Consider the following 20,326-nt stretch of genomic DNA (forward strand, 5'->3'; position numbering starts at 1 on the left):
GAGTGCCACTCTTTCAAGCAGAGGATGAAGCATCAAGAAGCTCCCACTCATCATTACAGTCAGCCCTCAGATATCCCAGTTTGGTTATCTGTTTGTGCGAGGTCGTCTGGTCACCCTCAGATTCTAGTCACCTACCAGATTCTACAGCCATCTCTACCCCATTACAAAGGGTCCCTTGGCTTCGATCATTAATTTAATGAATACTTAATGAGTGTCTATTTTGAGCTATGCACTGTTCTAGGTATTAAGGATCTAGCAGTCTCTGATTTAGGGAACAATATTCTAGTAAATGAGAGCCCAGAAAAGATTATTCATTTGCTAACCCCTTCTCTAGATTCAACCAATTCTAGAAAATTTATATTTGCCTGCCTCTTTGCCTGCCTATCTCCCCACCTTCAACTTTTTTCTTGCTATGCTCCCTTTTTCTCATTGCTTAACGTGAAATGTTTAACATCTTTTATACTCCCTGATGGAGAAGGAAATGGCAACCCACTCCAGTATTCTTGCTTGTGAAATCCCATGGACAGAGGAGCCTGGCAGGCTACCGTCCATGGATACGCAAACAGTCAGACATGACTTAGTGACTAAACACACACACATGGAAAAACAGACTGGTTCCAAATAGGAAAAGGAGTACGTCAAGGCTGTATATTGTCACCCTGCTTATTCAACTTATATGCAAAGCACATCATGAGAAACGCTGGGGTGGAAGAAGCACAAGCTGGAATCAAGATTGCCGGGAGGAATATCAATAACCTCAGATAAGCAGATGACACCACCCTTATGGCAGAAAGTAAAGAGGAACTCAAAAGCCTCTTGATGAAAGGGAAAAAGGAGAGTAAAAAGTTGGCTGAAAGCTCAACATTCAGAAAACGAAGATCATGGCATCTGGTCCCATCACTTCATGGGAAATAGATGGGGAAACAGTGGAAACAGTGTCAGACTTTATTTTTGGGGCCTCCAAAATCACTGCAGATGGTGACTGCAGCCATGAAATTAAAAGACACTTACTCCTTGGAAGAAAAGTTATGACCAACCTAGATAGCATATTCAAAAGCAGAGACATTACTTTGCCGACTAAGCTCTATCTAGTCAAGGCTGTGGTTTTTCCAGTAGTCATGTATGGATGTGAGAGTTGGACTGTGAAGAAGGCTGAGCGCCGAAGAATCGATGCTTCTGAACTGTGGCGTTGGAGAAGACTCTTGAGAGTCCCTTGGACTACAAGGAGATCCAACCAGTCCATTCTGAAGGAGATCAGCCCTGGGATTTCTTTGGAAGGAATGATGCTAAAGCTGAAGCTCCAGTACTTTGGCCACCTCATGTGAAGAGTTGACTCACTGGAAAAGACTCTGATGTTGGGAGGGATTGGGGGCAGGAGGAGAAGGGGACGACAGAGGATGAGATGGCTGGATGGCATCACTGACTCGATGGACGTGAGTCTGAGTGAACTCCGGGAGTTGGTGATGGACAGGGAGGCCTGACGTGCTGCAACTCATGGGGTCACAAAGAGGCGGACACGACTGAGCGACTGAACTGAACTGACACACACATAGGCTTCCTGAATTTAGGCCATGAAGACCATAAAAACTCAGCTACCAATAAGATTTCTTCACTTGCTCCAATGGAAGATCAGTTCCTAAGATTTTCATGTATCAATTTATGCTTAAGAAGGAATATATACATTTAAGTAGCATCACAAAATTACACATAAAGGATTTTTTTCACTTTCTCCTTATAGATCTATCAAAAGGATAGCTCATAGTAAGCACTGATTATAGATGGCATTTCATTTCATTACATAAACCAATGTAAGATTCAAACATTCTCAGTAGTACCCTAAACTGAGCTCTTGAATGGCTTTTGGTCCAAACAATCTCTTCTGTATTATGTGGTCTCAACCAGTAACTAGTGTAAATGTCCAAGTGGATTTAAAACGTCCTGCAAATCAGCTTAGCCCTGACCATGGTATACATACAGTTGTTCTTTATGCAAAAGTGGAAGACAGACTCGCTGGATATTTCAACTATGAACTGTATTATTGTTCTCATTTTTTTTTTTAATGGTCTTAAGTCTTGCTTCTCAAAGTGTGTTTAAGGAATTTTAACAGCATTGGTATGACCTGGGAAGCATGTTAGATATATAGAACCCTCAGGCCCCACTCAGACCTACTATACCATAATCTGCCTTTTAATAAGATTTCTAGGAGATGTACACACACATGAAAATTTGAAAGTTGGTAGTCCAAACGATGACCTCATGAACTATTCTCTAATTGCAATCCTTAAAGCATTAGAAGGCAGCTTACCAACAAACATTTGAGAGAAAAGAGAGAAAAAAGGAAGCAGTCCTAGATATATTATTTTAGCTATATCATAAAATGCTATACTCAGCTTTGGTAAGAAGGACAAAAGATAAAAATTCAGTTAAGAATGTTTCTGTATTTAATGAACAACTGCATTTAAAGACACTGTCCCTTGTACCACCAATATTTTTGATATAAACTTCTTTTTGCTTGGTAATAACAAAATTTTTTAAGTGTTACAGTTTTATCTTAGACGTAATATATCTAAATCAAGAGAAAGCATGATCCTCCCCCCACCCCTAGATATTCCAGAACCTCACTAGAAACATCATGGGATCTTTTGGTCAAGGTGTTCTTTATTATGACCCACCCATGAATTGGGTTACAAGGTACATAAACATGCTAGTTTCTTGCCCTTCCAAGTTCTCAGAGCTGCTCTACTTATATTATACAGGTTTTTTAAGTTTCAGTGAAAGTAAAATTACTTTCCAACAGCTGCTGCTATGTTGAGAGCTTCCTCCCAATATCTCACTGAACAAGCACAGATGTGTTCACCTCTTATTTTGAAAAGCTCTTGTATCTCTCAGTGTTGGGTCTTTACCTGAGCATAGCCTTCCAGTCTCACATTTGGCCAACAAAGAATACCCAACCACACACTTGAGCAAGATTTCAGGTATTTTGTGGATATGCTGACAAGATCATTGGATCCTTTTCTCAGAACTCATTTGTTCTGCTACCCATCTTCCTGACCTCAACACATTGGCAGGCCACACCCAGGGACTCTGCCAAGACCCTTCTGCCCACAAAGGCTCTGATCCTAGCTTCTTCTTATCTATCCTGTTCCCTGTAAGGGAAGAGAAGATCTAGAAGGGACTGGCCTCACAACAGGTAGCTGCAGTGGGCTCCATATCCTGGAAGAAGCAGGTGACAGCAAGACAGAGGGCCTCTTCTCCAAGTAGTGTCTATGAAGCAGCCTTAAACCCTGACTTGTTTTCTACCTAGAAGCTCTATTTTTGTTTTGTCTTATTTTTGGTGGAAGGGAGGGGCAGGAGAAAATTTGAATAATGCTGTTCACCAAGAGTTATGCCTACTCATAGGCCATCTCACATTTTCACTCCTAATTTTTTCCCTTCATTTCATATTGCTGGCTCTCCACTTCAGTTTTCTCTGCCTGTGCTCACTTATTCTATTGTTCTAAGGTGAAATAACAGGGAGCTACAGAACTTTTTTTCTCCTGGAGAACAGGCTGAAATATTCTTGTAACAGACAATTTGTCTTATGCAGTTATATCCGCCTAACACCATGCATGTCCTCTACATTGTAGCCATTAAATATAAACCTTGTCTACACTAACTCATGACTATTTTTGTGACACTGAGCAAACAAGCGATGCCTGTTTTGCTTCCTTACCTCTTTCGTTCTTTTCTCATCCAGGCTTTCACACTATCCTCCTGAGCCTACTCCTAGTAAAGTCATGAAGACCTCCTACATTCAGTGGACACATAAATTCCATGGCACTGCGTGCTGCCCACCCTGAATTTTCCACTCTCTTTTCTTTCAGGCCTCTAAGCTCTTTTGGCCTCTCTGCCCCGCTAGTGACTCTTACTCTCCTTTTTATCTCCTCCTCCACTGTTTCTCCCAAGTTAGTAGCCCCCAGAACTCTGATTTATCACTCCTCCCATCTCACTGTCATGCTTTTTCCAGTCCATCCTTACCGAAGTCTGACTAGATGCTTAACTCCCAAGCTACATTTCCAGCTCTCACTCCTCTCCTGAGCCAGAGCCCGTATCTCCAACTACCCTACTTGACAGCAGTACTACCAGGGCAACTTCTCAGGACAAAAACTTAATGATTCATGGTTTCTTCTTTGCCCTCCCAATCTGGCCCCTTCTCCTGAATTCCCTATCTTAGTTCATGCCATCACTATTCACCTGGTCGGCCAAGTGAAGAAAAGTTTAATTCACTTATAATCCATGGTGTCATAAAAAAAATTATCATCTAAAAACACAAAAGTAGGCACGCTACACTCTCAATAACAACTTCCATCTCCTAACTATTGTCTATCAGCAGGAGACACGCTGCTTTCCTTCAGCATGAGGTGCTCCACGCAATGGAACTCCCACCACTTCCAGTGTTATCATCGACCACAACCTGGACTCTGTGTACTCTAGTCATACTGAACTGCTTACAGTGCGGTCTTTCACACCTCCAGCCTTGTACGTGTGCTTGCTTCTGCCTACAGCAATGCGTCCCAATAGCAGTCAGGTTTGCCCCTGGGGGGCATTTGGCCATGTCCAGAGACATTTTTTGACTGTGACAACTGAGGGAGATGATGCCACTGGCATTGAGTAAATGAACACCAGGGATGCTGCTTACATCCTACAAGACACAGGACAGCCCTCCACAACAAAAAAGTGCTGAGACTGAGAATCCCTGCCCTAAATATCCTCCTTGATTCTCTGCCTGGGGAACTCCAACTCACCCATTAGGATTCAGCTCAAATGTCACCTCCCCTGTGAAGCCTTTGACTACCAACCCAGTCCTCTCCTTCAGACAAATATTGTTGCATCTTTCTCACTTTCTCATATACAGCTCTATTTCAGCACATCACATTTTAGTCTGAGATTTTTCTTGTCTACCAATATGTCTCTAAGGAGAATGGGATTTCCCCCAGGAAGACACTGTGCTTTATTATCTTTTATTCCCAGAGCTTGAGTCCGTGCCTGGCAAACATGAGGCACTCACACATGTGCTAGATGAATGAATTAAAGAAACATCTCCAGAGAAATGCAAAATATTTCTGAAGAAAACAATTTAGCTCCCGGAACCACCCTGAAATTAGTATTTTAGTTCTTCAGTTCTAAGAAATGCACATGTACAAGCACATACTTCTTGCCAAGTTTCTAAAACTGGTCATTAACATTGTTGCATCACAGTTTTAGAGTCAATATTTATAAACTATATTGATTTTTATAGGAAAGATTAAGTGTTCAAAATAAACGTAACCAAATGTCTCTAAATATTCTGCTAAAGTTAATAAAATGAGGACAGAAAATAATGGAACACTGAAAATAGTGTATATTTAAAACAGTTATTTTGGGAAGAACAACTAAATATATTATTGAAATGCACAATCTTGAGATTAGTTTTAAAGGCCTTGAAATAATTGAGACAGTTTTTTTAAGTTCTACCATACCAGGCTTAAGCAATTTACCTATCCGAGATTAAATAACAGAAAATAAACAAAAACCTTTACAATAAAAAGAAAAATGTAAAGCCAAACATTCTGATAAAAATATGCATATACATGAAGAATGGAAGACATTAACAAGCTGGGGCAAATGTTAAAGTATTTAAAATAACAGGGCAATGAAATTTCTGAGCATCCTAACAGCACAGGAAATTTTTAAAACATAGATACGGGAAAGTGAAACAATAACAGAGTAAACTAACAATTACACAGATTTTAGAAATCTAATGGTAATTTTTGTAACTGAATAAAAACCATTTCACCTACTTAATCTCTCTCTTGATCAAGCTGATAAGACACACAATGTTAAAATGTCAAATGCCTACTTCCAGATTATAAAGTCTTTACAAAAAGTACATACAATAAATATATGCCAGTTACTGGTACATCCTTTGAAGGCAAATAAGTGAAATAAACATGATCATGCAGGTTACAAAGTCTCTTCTTCATTCTAAATTGTAAACAACACACAGAACCAAGTTGCAGATACATATAAAAGTTCTCACTAGATTGAACTAATTAGCTATTAATGAGCTGTTGATTATAGAGTTAGAGACTGGATACTATTCTGCTAGAGACTGGACGCTAAACACTGAAGAAAAGAATCTGTAGACCTCTTCATGTTTTAGAAACCAGGGTCCCTGACCAAAGCAGTGATTTAATTTCACGGCTGCTGGGTACAGATAGCTGACATTACTAAATGCTACTCTAATATCAACTTGTTAAATGTGAATCCAGACTCAGCATATCATAATACTAACCCAGACTAACTGGAGTCATGGGAAATATTTTGGGAGCTGTTTATTTATAAGTGAGTTACAATATAACACTATAATTAGATTAATATATAATTATTGATAAACACAGGATTATTTCTAAAACCCCATTATTGTTGTCACTGCTATGTTTAGAAAAAACAACATTACTATTTTCCTCTTAAAACAAGCCCTTAATTTACCACTAATCAGTTAGATCAATTTAGATCTAGTATGTGTTGTTTAATGGTCCTATGTTGTTTACAATTCTTATATAAAAAGTTGTTTAATAAACATTAAGAGGAAGAACAACTTAGAGCTTTCCAGCAAATTACACACTTCAACTATTTTATAATTGAATAATCTAACAAAAAATAGAATCTGCAGAAAGCTAGGCATTCAGCTGTCACAAAATATGTTTAAGTTAGCTTACTCAATTTTAAAGAAAAACCAGTGAAAGTATATATTTTAGCCACACAAAAGGCAGTCAAATTTAATTTTAAAACATTAAAAAGACCATTTTTTCAAAAGTATCAACAACAAAAAACTATAATATTATCACAAAATCAATTCTTTAAAGAATATTTTTATAAATATTTCTAGGTCAATTATTTGTATCGGGCTAATTATTTCATTAAATGTTAAATACATTTATAAGGTACATGTAATTCAATTAGCAAACTACTAATGTGTTTTTTCACATTATCACTTAATTGCTTTTATTAGGAGACAAAATAATTGAATGGATTATAATCTCCTAACAGTTAGTGTTTTAAAAGTTTTGCAAACAAAATTAATAATTCTAAAACATACATCAGAATATGAAATGTGATTTTTATCCATCCTCAGTAAAGTAGTCGCTTATATTAACATCTGGGCATTGATAATAAGAATTATTATATTCATCAGATTTCAAAAGAGAGAAAACAAATTAGCAAATATTTAATATTTTATTTGCCCAGAAATTTAAAAAAACACTTTAATTTTGATAGTAAGTGTTATATAAACACAGATAAGCAGATAAGTTTCTTTGCCTCAAACTATCATGTACTGTCATCTAGAATTGGTTTAGTCAGAAATACTTTTTTTTAAATTTCCTAAAATCTGGCAAGATCTTCCAAACACAGAAATTTTAAAAATCTATTCAAGTTCAAAACACTTAAAATACTCTGGAATGGCCAAATTACACTAAAAAACTGTTTTGGTTAAGATTCACTGGAGTTAAATTACTACTATAATAAAGCAAAATTAACAAATTAATAAGATAACTAGAAAACGCCTAGCAGTTGAAACCATAAAAATATAAAATTTAGAGTTCAATATTATTGAAAGAATGAGTTACATTTTAGAAGGCACCCTTAACTGGCAGCTAAAGAAAAACAGGGTGGAACAAAATTCCTGTGGTTAAGGGTATATACAAATGCAAATACCATTTATTTTTCCTCTGCTTTAAACATTCAGTATAATAGTTTTTATCAATGATCAAATAAATATATGTATTTCAAAGAAATATTTTCTCTATGTTCACTTATAAGAAAAGTTTCACATTTAAGTAGACTTTTTACTGTTTAATACTTTAAGTGGATTTCTATATTTTACTTTTTTTCATAACGGTTAAAGAGGGCTTAAAAGGGCTTTTTTTCAAAATGCTTAATGCTTAAAGCATTTATAATGCTTTAAAATAAATACTAAATGAGCATTTTTGAAAATAAGCATGAAATACGGAGTTAGACTTTAAAACACCATGCCACTCAAGGGGAAAATATACTAAGGCAAAATATTATTTAAAAAAATTATTATTTAAAGCCTGTTCTTATGCTACAGAATGTTTTATGGCTTAAATCACTTTGGAAAGGTTTTTTTTTTTAAATGCATATTTTGCATGCTGATAAAATAATAAAGTAAAAAACTATTAGGCACTTTTCAGATTCACAAATATCAAGTTCATGACTACAAAGTACTTGCTAGCTAAGGACCAAGAAAATATACAAAGCAGCCAAATTATAAGAAATTTTACCAAATATTTCACAGAGCTATTCTAGTATAAACTAACATTTTCCAAAACCAAAGGAAACTTACCTTATAAGAATGCTTTAAAGAATTAGGTAGTTCATTTGTGAAATCTCTGTTGCCGTCTCTGGTTAAATTATCAACTTTACCTTCATTTCCAGATGCAAACTTTATGAGTAATTGAGATGGTCCCCCCTTAGAACAATTGTGCTTTAGGCTAGATAAACAGGAAACATTTGGATAAGTTCCCCCCAATGAAATACTTCTCTGTAAAAGAGCATGGTTTTTGTTTATCTGTAAATTTGGTCTTTCCAACTGTCCACTGATATTTATTTGATAATCTACATTTTGGGAGGATGGTAAACATGCAGATGTCCTATGCATAAGCTTAATAAACTCTGGATCAGAATTAAGCTCAGTTTCTGACATCTCTGGTTTACAATCACCATTTGCTGCTTCACAATCTAATGCAGTTGCTTTCTGTTGGGTAAAATGCAGTGAAACACAAGAATATCCTTCAGATGGCTGTTCACAGATAGTCTGATTTGGACTATTATTTGCAATAATGATTTTCTTTTGTAATGAGCCCTTCCTGTGAAGAGGTCGTATGTCTCTTACTTCTCCGGGAGTACAGATTGTCTTGGATAACCGAAGTCCATTGACAGCTGTTGAAAGAAATCCCTTAGCACTAGTGCCATCTTCACTGTGGGCAATTTCACTAGGAGAAATAATAAACTGGTGTGAGGTCTGATAGGATCCTTTGCTTGGAAGAGTACCTGTACTTGTTGGAGAAGTTGGTGGTGTATTTGAAGGACTCCTAGGAAAAATGACTAAGGATGAACAACGTTTTAGTGGAATTTTCGAGTTCCTGCTCACTGGCAATTTCATAATCTCTAGTCCATGATCCAAGTCATCCTGGACAAAGGGAACTGTACTTGTACTTCTTGAGAAAATTTCACATGGAGCAGTATTCCTGTTTGGCACACTTCTACTGGAGGCGCTGTCAGAAGATAAATTTCCACCAAAAAAGGTATCATCAGTTGGTGGAAAAGTATAACCACTGCTGTCACTGATGATACTGTTGGTGTATGAACCTCCACTGGTGATACTTGTGCAGGACCCATAATCACTACCATTGCTGCTGTAAGACCCATTTTCACTGGCTGAAAAGTTACTAAGACTACCACTGCAAATGGCAGGACTGCTTAAGAGGTTACCATCATCCGTGGCATTCAGTTCGTTATCAACCACAGCACTGCCATCCTTTAAGACACAAGTAAATGAAGCATCATCACCATCAGCTAAGACATTGCCAGACTGAAGACATCCACTGTACCTTGTTGGTTGTAATGATATCTGCAGACAGCTGCTCTTTTTATGAACATTTTCAGGTGAAGGAAAAGATGATCTTTCCCGAGACTTAAGGTTTTCCTTTATTAATGGAGCTAATGCAGTCTGTTTGGGAGTCAGCTTCATTTGAACCACGTTCGCCGTTGAAATCCGTGTTGGTCTCGTGAAGCACATGTGAATGCTGCTATCCAAATCATCTCCGGAGGTTTCTGACAAAGGATAAGTATTGCTTCTTCTGGCTGCAAAGTGCAATCGTAAGCTTTGTGCCATTTGTTCTCATTTCCAAACATGTTAAGGGCTGAGAGTCATAACAAAGATCTCTGTCGGTAGACAGGCTAGAAGCAGCTGCACTGCAGCAAAAGAAAAAATCATTTGTGTGCCTGAAAGAGCTCAGAAGTAGTAGTCTTTATCCTAAGCAAAACCTTAAAGACCAGATAGCATATGAAAGAAAAAGACGGCCCATTCCTGAGACTGACGTTTCCAAAATGTCTTGAATCGCTTGTAGTCAAAATGCCTTCACTTACAAAGCACTTGATTTCCAGCGACCTTTAAGCTGAGCTCAGCTGCAGCACACTGCCTCAAACACTGCCAACCTTGTTTCAATTATACCTTCTCCAATTTGCATGAATGAGTAACACAAGAACAACAATCTTCTAGCATTTCAAGTTGAAACAGTATTTTTTTCACTCCAGCTCTACTAAATGAACATTTAACTCTGTGAATCACGGTGCCTATACTTTCTCCAGCAGAGTTTGACCACTAATATTTTTACCCATAGGGATAGAATTACAGGAAGTTGGTAGGAACGAAACTCCATGTAATTGAGTATCAAATCAAGGATTGCATTTCCAAATAGTGGCCATACTAGGAATCCAGTCAACTTAGTAAATGTAGAAAGGAATATAGACTGTTAATATTTTTAAAAGGAGAAAGTTCAAATGTTTGTATATATTTGGAAACATCAAAACTGTGGGGGTGAATTAAAAGTTTAGCATTAAACCAAACATAAATATTTTAGTTTCCAAAACACTACGTACTTATAAAAAGTGAAAGCTGAAGGATCGAAATACAAAATTTGCCTAGTAATACCATTGCAAAAAATGAGCATAAGTCTGAGAAAAAAACGTTTGTGAGAAGCTGTCACCAAGCATTTTCTCCTGTAATTTTAAGGCCTTTCCAGCCAAGCAGTACAGTCTTTAAATGATTCCATTTATATTTTGACTATTAAAACTCTGCCAAGAAATAGCCTAAGCAAACATTCCATTAAAAATATATGCAGATTAGACAGAAAAACTATACCCCAATATAGTTTGAGCACACAAGATATTTTATTCCACTGTCTATGCAATTCATTCACTTAAGAGAGTGTTGTGGTAAGTAAAGAAGTCTAAAAAGGATTTAACACATCAAATAAACATATCTCAATGCCAACTCTATTCTGAAAAACTCTAAGAGCTCTTTGCTGGCCCCTACTGGTGCATTGAAACAATTCATTTAGTTGTTTGATATCTATAAAGAAGTATAAACCATATGGCATATTTCTTTATATAGACAAAGTACATACTTGTTTACATTTTTGAGTACTAGCACTGACCTAAAGATGGAATTACTTACTACTGCTGATAAAGCTCCTGCAGGAGAGAACAGTAAACTGTTTGTCCTTTTAGACGCTGTGATTTTGTATATATATACATTTTTTTCTGCTTTGTATTTATTTAACCTTTACTTTATTTTCAGTTTATTAGGTAATAAAAGTTTAATATTTTAATTTCTCCCCTAAATGTCATAGACCAAGGTTGGTATTCTATTTGAAAGAAACACATTTATTTTTAAATAATACTCTAGGGTATATTTAAACTTCTTACCTGAATTTTACAGCTGGAACTCCAGTAATAAATATATACTGGCTCATTCATAGGAAAGTAAAAAGTAAAATAGTTCAGTTGTTTACACCACATGGTACTACACCCAAGTTGTACTTTCCTAAGTAAGCTTTTTTTCCTAAGTAAAAGCAAATATGTAAAACATATACTTGCACTTTGTTTAAAAAAGAAAACTTAGGATATATCTGTTCTCAATCATAATTTTCTAAACAGCATTTTTAATCAATTAAGACAGGACAAAACAGAAATATGGAATTTACTAGATTCTATTTCTGACTAGAATGAGATACTACTATGTTTTAGAATGTGTACAGTTGTAAACTTAGTAATAAAATTGTTATGCTCTTTTGGTTTGGTATAATCTACATTATGATTTTATAGACTTCAGTACATATTCCTTTATAATCTTTTTTTCTTTATAGAAGGAAGAGTCCTAATCTTTTTACTATGCCTTCAAAAAACTTCAGCTTTCCTTCTAGAATTAAGTTAGGGATGACTCAATAAATGGATTATTTGTAATAAGCTAATCAATGAGATCAACCACTCATGCCTGTAGTCTAAAAATTCCAGTTTATCAGCAAATCTCTTTTGGGTGTTAAAATAATTAATTGAATAAGCATTTTCTCTTTCTCTTATAGTAAAGCTACACTAGCTTCACTATAAATATCAGCTTCATGTCCCCTAACTACATTTCAAGCTTTCAGGATCGCAACTAAGCATATCTTCTGATTCCCCTGAGATCACGCTGGAACAATATAAGCACCAAGTAACACCAGAGATGAGGCTGGATGGATGGTGGATAGATCTAGTTACCACTTCTAAAGAAATATCAAAATACTGCAGCTGGACAAGAAGGCAGAATACTTGAAACATTTGCAAAGAGGGCTTCAGCCAAGGAAAAGTATGAAAATCAAATGCACTTCCTTGTACTCTAGGCTGCGTTTCAATTCTAGAAAGGTTAAACAGTTTGCATTACTAACTCTGGTCTGGGATTGCACAGGATCTGTACCACTAACAGAGCAGTGTGCAACCTGGAGAACCTGGGATAAGATGTAGCCTCCTGGCCAAAGAGATGCCAAGAGAGGAGTATCAACCCTAACCTCAAGGGGAGAAGAGTTGGAGAGTGATAGCAGACCGCACTTGGGAGGAATCTATGCAAATCATATAGCATTTTATATTCTAGAATGAAACAGGTCATATTTTAGGATTAGACAGAAGCTCAGGACCCCACATTCTGAGATATGTAGTTTTTGGTTATCTACACAGAAAATAAATGTGATTATATACCCCTACGGACAGGCTCAGGATTACACTAATTATTGACTAGAACTCTGAAGGTCACTGACCCCTGTGACACTTAATTGTGCATGTTGACTTGGCTAAGTTTTGAGTCAAACACCTATCCAAGTGTTGCTATGGAGCTATTTTTTTGATGTGACTGACATTTAAATCAGTAGATATTAAATACAGCAAAATGCCCTCCATAAGTTGTGTGTACATGCTAAGTCACTTCAGTCGTATCCAACTCTTTGCAACCTCATGGACTGCAGTCTCCCAGGCTCCACTGTCCATGGGATTCTCCAGGCAAGAATATTGGAGTGGGTGGTAGTGGCCCTCAATCAGTTAAAGGACTTAAGAAAAAAGACAGATTTCTGGAAGCAGCATTTCTGCCTTAAGACTGTAACAAGAAGCCCTGCCTGAGTTTCCAGTTTGCAGCCCTGCCCTACAGATTTCAGATGCCTTACTCCTACTTGAATCTGCAACCTGCCAGTACCACCTCACGGATTTCAGACTTGCCAAAGCCTTAAAATAAATCAATCCCCCCCACCTCATTATCTCTCCCTCTCTCATTCTCTGTGTGCATGTATGTGTATCCTATGGGTTTTTATTCTCTGGATAACCCTGACTAACACAACCATTAAATTTGAAATGCACAGCATGTCCGCCTAGAATATGAAATATAGGAGTCTCCTAAGGCTTCAGAGGCTGGATGTGTGCAGACATAGCTCTTGGGTAGTGACACAGACGTGTCACTTTGGGTAGTAGCCGAAGATGGAGAAGCTCTATACAGTGACAAAAACAAGACTGGGAGATGACTGTGGCTCAGATCATGAACTCCTTATTGCAAAATTCAGACTTAAACTGAAGACAGTAGGGAAAACCACTAGAGCATTCAGGTATGACCTAGATCAAATTCCTTACGATTATAAAGTGGAAGTGGCAAATAGATTCAAGGGATTAGATCTGATAGACAGAGTGCCTGAAGAACTATGGACAGAGGTTCATGACACTGTACAGGAGGCAGTGATCAAGACCATTCCCTAGAAAAACCAATGCAAAAAAGGCAAAATGGTTGTCTGAGGAGAAGTCAAATAGCTGAGAAACGAAGAGAGGTGAAAGGCAAAGGAGAAAAGAAAGATATACCTATCTGAACACAGAGGTCCAAAGAATAGCAAGGAGAGATAAGAAAACCTTCATCAGTGATCAATGCAAAGAAATAGAGGAAAATAATAGAATGGAAAGGACTAGAGATCTCTTCAAGAAAATTAGAAATACCAAGGGAACTTTTCATGCAAAAATGGGCACAATGAAGGACAGAAAAGGTATGGACCTAACAGAAGCAGAAGATGGCAAGCAGAAAAGGTGGCAAGAATACATGGAAGAACTATACAAAAAGATCTTCATGACCCAGATAACCATGATGGTGTGATCACTCCCCTAGAGCCAGACATCCTGGAGTGCGAAGTCAAGTGGGCTTTAGGAAGCATCACTAAAAACAAAGCTAGTGGAAGTGATGAACTCCAGTCGAGCTATTTCAAATTCTAAAAGATGATGCAGTTAATGTGCTGCACTCAATATGCCAGCAAATTTGGAAAACTCAGCAGTGGCCACAGGACTGGAAAAGGTCAGTTGTCACTCCAATCCCAAAGAAAGGCAATGCTGAAGAATCCTCAAACTACCACACAATTGCACTCATCTCACACACGAGCAAAGAAATGCTCAAAATTCTCCATGCTAGGCTTCAATACTATGTGAACCGAGAACTTCCAGATGTTCAAGCTGAATTTGGAAAAGGCAGAGGAACCAGAAATTAGATCACAGGAAAAGCAAGAGAATTCCAGAAAAACATCTACTTCTGTTTCATTGACTACACTAAAGCCTTTGACTGTGTGGATCACAACAAACTGTGGAAAATTCTTAAAGAGACTGGAACATAAGACCACCTTACCTGCCTCCTGAGAAACCTGTATGCAGGTCAAGAAGCAAGTTAGAACCAGACATGGAACAACTGACTGGTTCCAAATTGGGAAAGGAGTACATCAAGGCTGTATACTGCCACCCTGCTGATTTAACTTATATGCAAAGTACATCATGAGAAATGCTGGGCTGGATGAAGTACAAGCTGGAATCAAGATTGCAAGGAGAAATATCAATAACATCAGATATACAGATAACACCACTCTTATGGCAGAAAGTGAAGAGGAACTGAAGAGCCTCTTGATGAAACTGAAAGAGGAGAGTGAAATTCAATATTCAAAAATCTAAAATCATGGCAAATAGATGGGGAAACAATGCAAAGAGTGAGAGACTTTATTTTTCTGGGCTCCAAAATCACTGCAGATGGTGATTGCAGCCATGAAATTAAAAGAAGCTTGCTCCTTGAAGAAGAAAAGTTATGACCAACCTAGACAGCATATTAAAAAGCAGAGAGATTACTTTGCCAACAAAGGTCCACAAAGTCAAAGCTATGGTTTTTCCAGTAGTCATGTATGGATGTGAGAGTTGGACCATAAAGAAAGTTGAGTGCTTAAGCATTGATGCTTTTGAACTGTGGTGTTGGAGAAGACTCTTGAGAGTCCCTTGGACTGCAAGGAGATCCAACCAGTCCATCCTAAAGGAGATCAGTCATGAATATTCACTGGAAGGACTGATGCTAAAGCTGAAACTCCAATACTCTGGCCACCTGATGCAAAGAACTGACTCATTGGAAAAGACCCTGCTGCTCAGAAAGATTGAAGGCAGGAGAAGAAAGGGACAACAGAGGATAAGATGGTTGGATGGCATCACCAACTCGATGGACATGAGTTTGAGAAAGTTCTGGGAGTTGGTGATAGACAGGTAAGTATGATGTACTGCAGTCCATGGGGTCATAAAGAGTCGGACACAACTGAGCGACTGAACTGATCTGAGTGACACAGAAGCACTAACTTTTGTATTGGTATATGTAGAATTCATTTAAAGGCACATCATTCTCAAACATCTCATCACCCTCAATAACACCATTACCAAACTATGATAGTTTATAATCCCCAGGTTCTTAAAATTGGCTGAAAACATATCACTTTTATTGCAAACATTTTCCAGAATACTAGAAATTCTTTCTCCTTAAAGTATATTTGCTCTTTGCCATACATTTCCAAAGAGAATCTTTCTAGGAAAGGGATGTGTCTCTAACTTAGTTGTGAATGCTACAGGAGAAGGTAAAATGACATTTACAGTGCACAAGTCAATTTACTGCTACACAATCAAGCTTGTTATTCCATCAATGGCTATAGCTTCTATGACATCTCAGGTAATCTCTACACTTCAGGACCAGCAACAAATCAGAGCATTACAATGATGCGCACCACTCTCAATTACTTCTTGTTCCCTTTTGCTAGTAAAGTGAGCTTCTTAAGAAAAACTATATTTCTAATGCATAACAGAGTACTGAACATCATGTATGCCCAAAATGGCATACTATAATTAACACACAAAATGTGATATCAGTTCAGTTCAGTTCAGTCACTCAGTCGTGTCTGACTCTTTACTACTCCATGAATTGCAGCATACCAGGCCTCCCTGTCCATCACCAACTCCTGGAGTTCACTCAGACTCAGGTCCATTGAGTCAGTGATGCCATCCAGCCATCTCATCCTCTGTCGTCCCCTTCTCCTCCTGCCCCCAATCCCTCCCAGCATCAGAGTCTTTTCCAATGAGTCAACTCTTTGCATGAAGTGGCCAAAGTACTGGAGTTTCAGCTTTAGCATCATTCCTTCCAAAGAAATCCCAGGGCTGATCTCCTTTAGAATGGACTGGTTGGATCTCGTTGCAGTCCAAGGGACTCTCAAGAGTCTTCTCCAACACCACAGCTCAAACGCATCAATTCTTCGGCGCTCAGCCTTCTTCACAGTCCAACTCTCATATCCATACATGACCACAGGAAAAACCGTCTAGCCTTGACTAGACGGACCTTAGTCAGCAAAGTAATGTCTCTGCTTTTGAATATGCTATCTGGGTTGGTCATAACTTTCCTTCCAAGGACTAAGCGTCTTTTAATTTCATGGCTGCAATCACCATCTGCAGTGATTTTGGAGCCCCCAAAAATAATGTCTGACACTGTTTCCACTGTTTCCCCATCTATTTGCCATGAAGTGCTGGGACCAGATGCCATGATCTTCGTTTTCTGAATGTTGAGCTTTAACCCAACTTTTTCACTCTCCTCTTTCACTTTCATCAAGAAGCTTTTTAGTTCCTCTTCACTTTCTGCCATAAAGGTGGTATAATCTGCTTATCTGAGGTTATTGATATTTCTCCCGGCAATCTTGATTCCAGCTTGTGTTTCTTCCAGTCCAGCATTTCTCATGATGTACTCTGCACAGAAGTTAAATAAGCAGGGTGACAATATACAGCCTTGACGTACTCCTTTTTCTATTTGGAACCAGTCTGTTGTTCCATGTCCAGTTCTAACTGTTGCTTCCTGACCTGCATATAGATTTCTCAAGAGGCAGGTCAGGTGGTCTGGTATTCCCATCTCTTTCAGAATTTTCCACAGTTGATTGTGATCCACACAGTCAAAGGCTTTGGCATAGTCAATAAAGCAGAAATAGATGTTTTTCTGGAACTCTCTTGCTTTTTCCATGATCCAGCGGATGTTGGCAATTTGATCTGTGGTTCCTCTGCCTTTTCTAAAACCAGCTTGAACATCAGGAAGTTCATGGTTCACATATCAGACAACCATAAATGCACAAGTCCATGAACTCTAAATCACACATTATATTAATGATGAAAATTTTTCAAGTGCTTTAATAGCTACTATCTCATTTTATTTTCATAATGTATTTATCAGATAGGTAGGGCAAATACTGTTATCCCTATTTTTTAAACATGAGAAAATATCTTCAGAAGGATTAAATAATTTGTCTAGAGTTATAAGCTAATATACCAAAACACAAGTTGGACTACAAGGAATTCTGACTCTTTGGTATAGGGATCTATAATATGCTGATCAATGCATTATTTTCTTTTTACTTTTAGAAATAATCCATTGTTAATATCGCAAGCAATGCTTTTTTTCTTTTGACATATCATGACACCCTGTATATACCCTATACACAGTAAATGCTCAAGGAGTGTTAATGCTAATCAGAGCATGACAAATATTAGTTTTGGCAATAAAGAGTTATACCATACTAAGATTACTGGCAAAAAGACTAGATAACTATAAACAGGGTGGAAAGCATCAGCATGAGCTATCCCTCCTTGTGTACAATATGCAAATAATTCAAATAAAACAGTTCACCAATGATGTGCCCAAGAATCAAGGAGAAAGTCCACTGGTATCACAAACAACAGGAAAAATAACACAGTAATACCATGACCAGCAATTCAAGCCCAAAATATGAATCTTAGAGATACAATCATACATGTGTATCAGGAAACACAGCAAGAATATTTATCAATTGGTAATAGCACAAACCTGAAAACAACACTCTCTATTAAGGAGGATAAATACATAGATTGTGGTATTACAGCATTTGCAGATGAAGGGAAAACTATGCATTTGTGAAATATGTTCTTATAGATTGACCTCACAAATATATCATTTTAAGCCAAAAGCATGTCACAGAGGAAAGTATTCACAGTGCTATTATTTTAGTAAATCCAAAAATATGAAAATGGAAACCACTATGTTTTTTAGGGATACATGTATACATGATAAAATTTTTTAAATAGCAAAGAAATGATAAACACAACTTAAAGGACAGTGGTTACTACTTGTGGGAGAGAAAAAGGAGATGCTATTAGAAGGGTTAAAGGATGCTTTGAAGATTTTGGTAATGTTCAAGTTCTTAAGTTGAATAATAAACATACAGATATTTGTCTTATTATTTAAGATAAATATTATAGTATACATATTTTTGTATGTTTATTTCATGATTACAAAACACCAATACTAAATTTTACCTGGTCCCATGTAGAAGGAAAACAGAGCTGTAGCAACAGAAGGAAAAAATGAAAACATTCTCCATTTTATTTTTAAAAAGGCAAAAATACAAACAGAAAATAAAAAGCTCTGTGACCAACCAAATGATAAGCAAATCATCATCTGTCACTGAGCCTTACAAAATTAGATTGCCAAGTTAGTGATGAAGTCTCCCTTGGCTGCATAAAAAGTACCTTTGCCTATAATGATACTAATTAATGATTTCATCTGAAATGTCTTCAGTTGTGCTGTGCTGAGCTTAGTAGCTCAGTTGTGTCTGACTCTTTGCGACCCCATGGACTGTACCCTGCCAGGTTCCTCTGTCCGTGGAATTCTCCAGGCAAGAATACTGGAGAGGGTTGCCATTCCCTTCTCCAATATCTTCTGTTACTAGTACAGTTATCACATCTATAAAACCAAGTGTTATATAGTCCAACACTAAAAATAGAGTTTTTAATAAATCTAGTTTCTATGTTAGCTACAAAATGAATAAAACTGTTTTAATTCTTTTTTTTATTTTTTTATTTTTTTTATTTTTTAAATTTTAAAATCTTTAATTCTTACATGCGTTCCCAAACATGAACCCCCCTCCCACCTCCCTCCCCTTCTTGCTGTGCTTCTGTTTAGTAATTGATAAGCTTTGACTACATAACACTGTTGTTATGCCTCCATATTCAAATCTTACAGGTTTAAAATGTAAATGTAAAATGCTAAAAAGGTTTGAAATACAGTTTCAAGACAAATTAGGAAGAGGGTAGGATTTCAAGACAGTCTTTAGGAAATTAGGAATCACAACTATCCTTTTATAAAAATAAAAACAGGTTATATTTGCTTTTTGTGTATCTGAACACCGGCATTTCTTTAGAGAACTTAATTTCATGAGTTACAGAGGTTTCCTTTGTATTCAATAGAAGAGTGGAGATAAGGGAGAGGATGGGATGTCCTAACTGGATACAGGCAACCTCAAGATCTCCACTGGAGTGTGGAGGGGAAGGCTCCTGAGCCTGGGACTATCAACCAGGGTACCAGCATAAGTGTGCAGAAAGGTCAGGCCAAGAGGCTGACTTTTCTGTATCTCCTGCCGTGAGAGACCTTGAGGAAGACCATGAAATCTGTTGAGAACTGATAATCAGGAGAGGTGCCAGGGAGAAAAGAAGAGTAGAGAGGAGCACCAGGAAAGGCGGGGGAAAATAATTCTATTCACCACTTTGCCCAGTCTTTCCATAACCACCTCAAAAGCATCTCTCACTTCACAGATTCCTGGCCTACTTTTGCTTGTTACTCAAGAATACCCTCGCTTCACAGTTTATGTTTGTATGGTAGGACTTACCAATCGATTTTCATCAAACACTTCAAATAGAAGCCGGTGTTGCTGAGGATGAACCTAAGTAAGGAAAAAACAACCTTTTCTTAAAAACAAGTGAACACTGGGACTCTATTCAGTATCTTATAATAACCTACCATGAAAAAGAATATATATATACACACATACCTGTGTGTTTGTGTGTATAACTGAATCATTTTGCTATA

The 20,326-nt window shown here is 37.4% G+C and overlaps 1 protein-coding gene across 4 annotated transcripts in view; it reads right to left on the reverse strand.

The window, feature by feature from the left end:
* NEDD4 (neural precursor cell expressed, developmentally down-regulated 4, E3 ubiquitin protein ligase) overlaps window positions 1-20,326 on the reverse strand; it is a 144,155-nt gene that overhangs the window by 81,728 nt on the left and 42,101 nt on the right. For 2 of the 4 annotated variants that reach the window (XR_001918678.1, XM_018054243.1), the window contains exon 1: window positions 8,387-10,344. Coding sequence is in view for 3 of the 4 variants with exons in the window: in XM_018054243.1 (XP_017909732.1) it covers window positions 8,387-9,937 (1,551 nt within the window). In the remaining variant the exon portion in view is untranslated. Of the gene's footprint in view, window positions 1-8,386; window positions 10,345-18,777; window positions 18,805-20,126; window positions 20,181-20,326 lie in introns of those variants that run through there. The other 2 variants (XM_018054244.1, XM_018054245.1) reach the window with 2 other exon arrangements.

This window comes from Capra hircus, chromosome 10, assembly GCF_001704415.2.
Source record: "Capra hircus breed San Clemente chromosome 10, ASM170441v1, whole genome shotgun sequence".
Lineage (NCBI taxonomy): Eukaryota > Metazoa > Chordata > Mammalia > Artiodactyla > Bovidae > Capra > Capra hircus.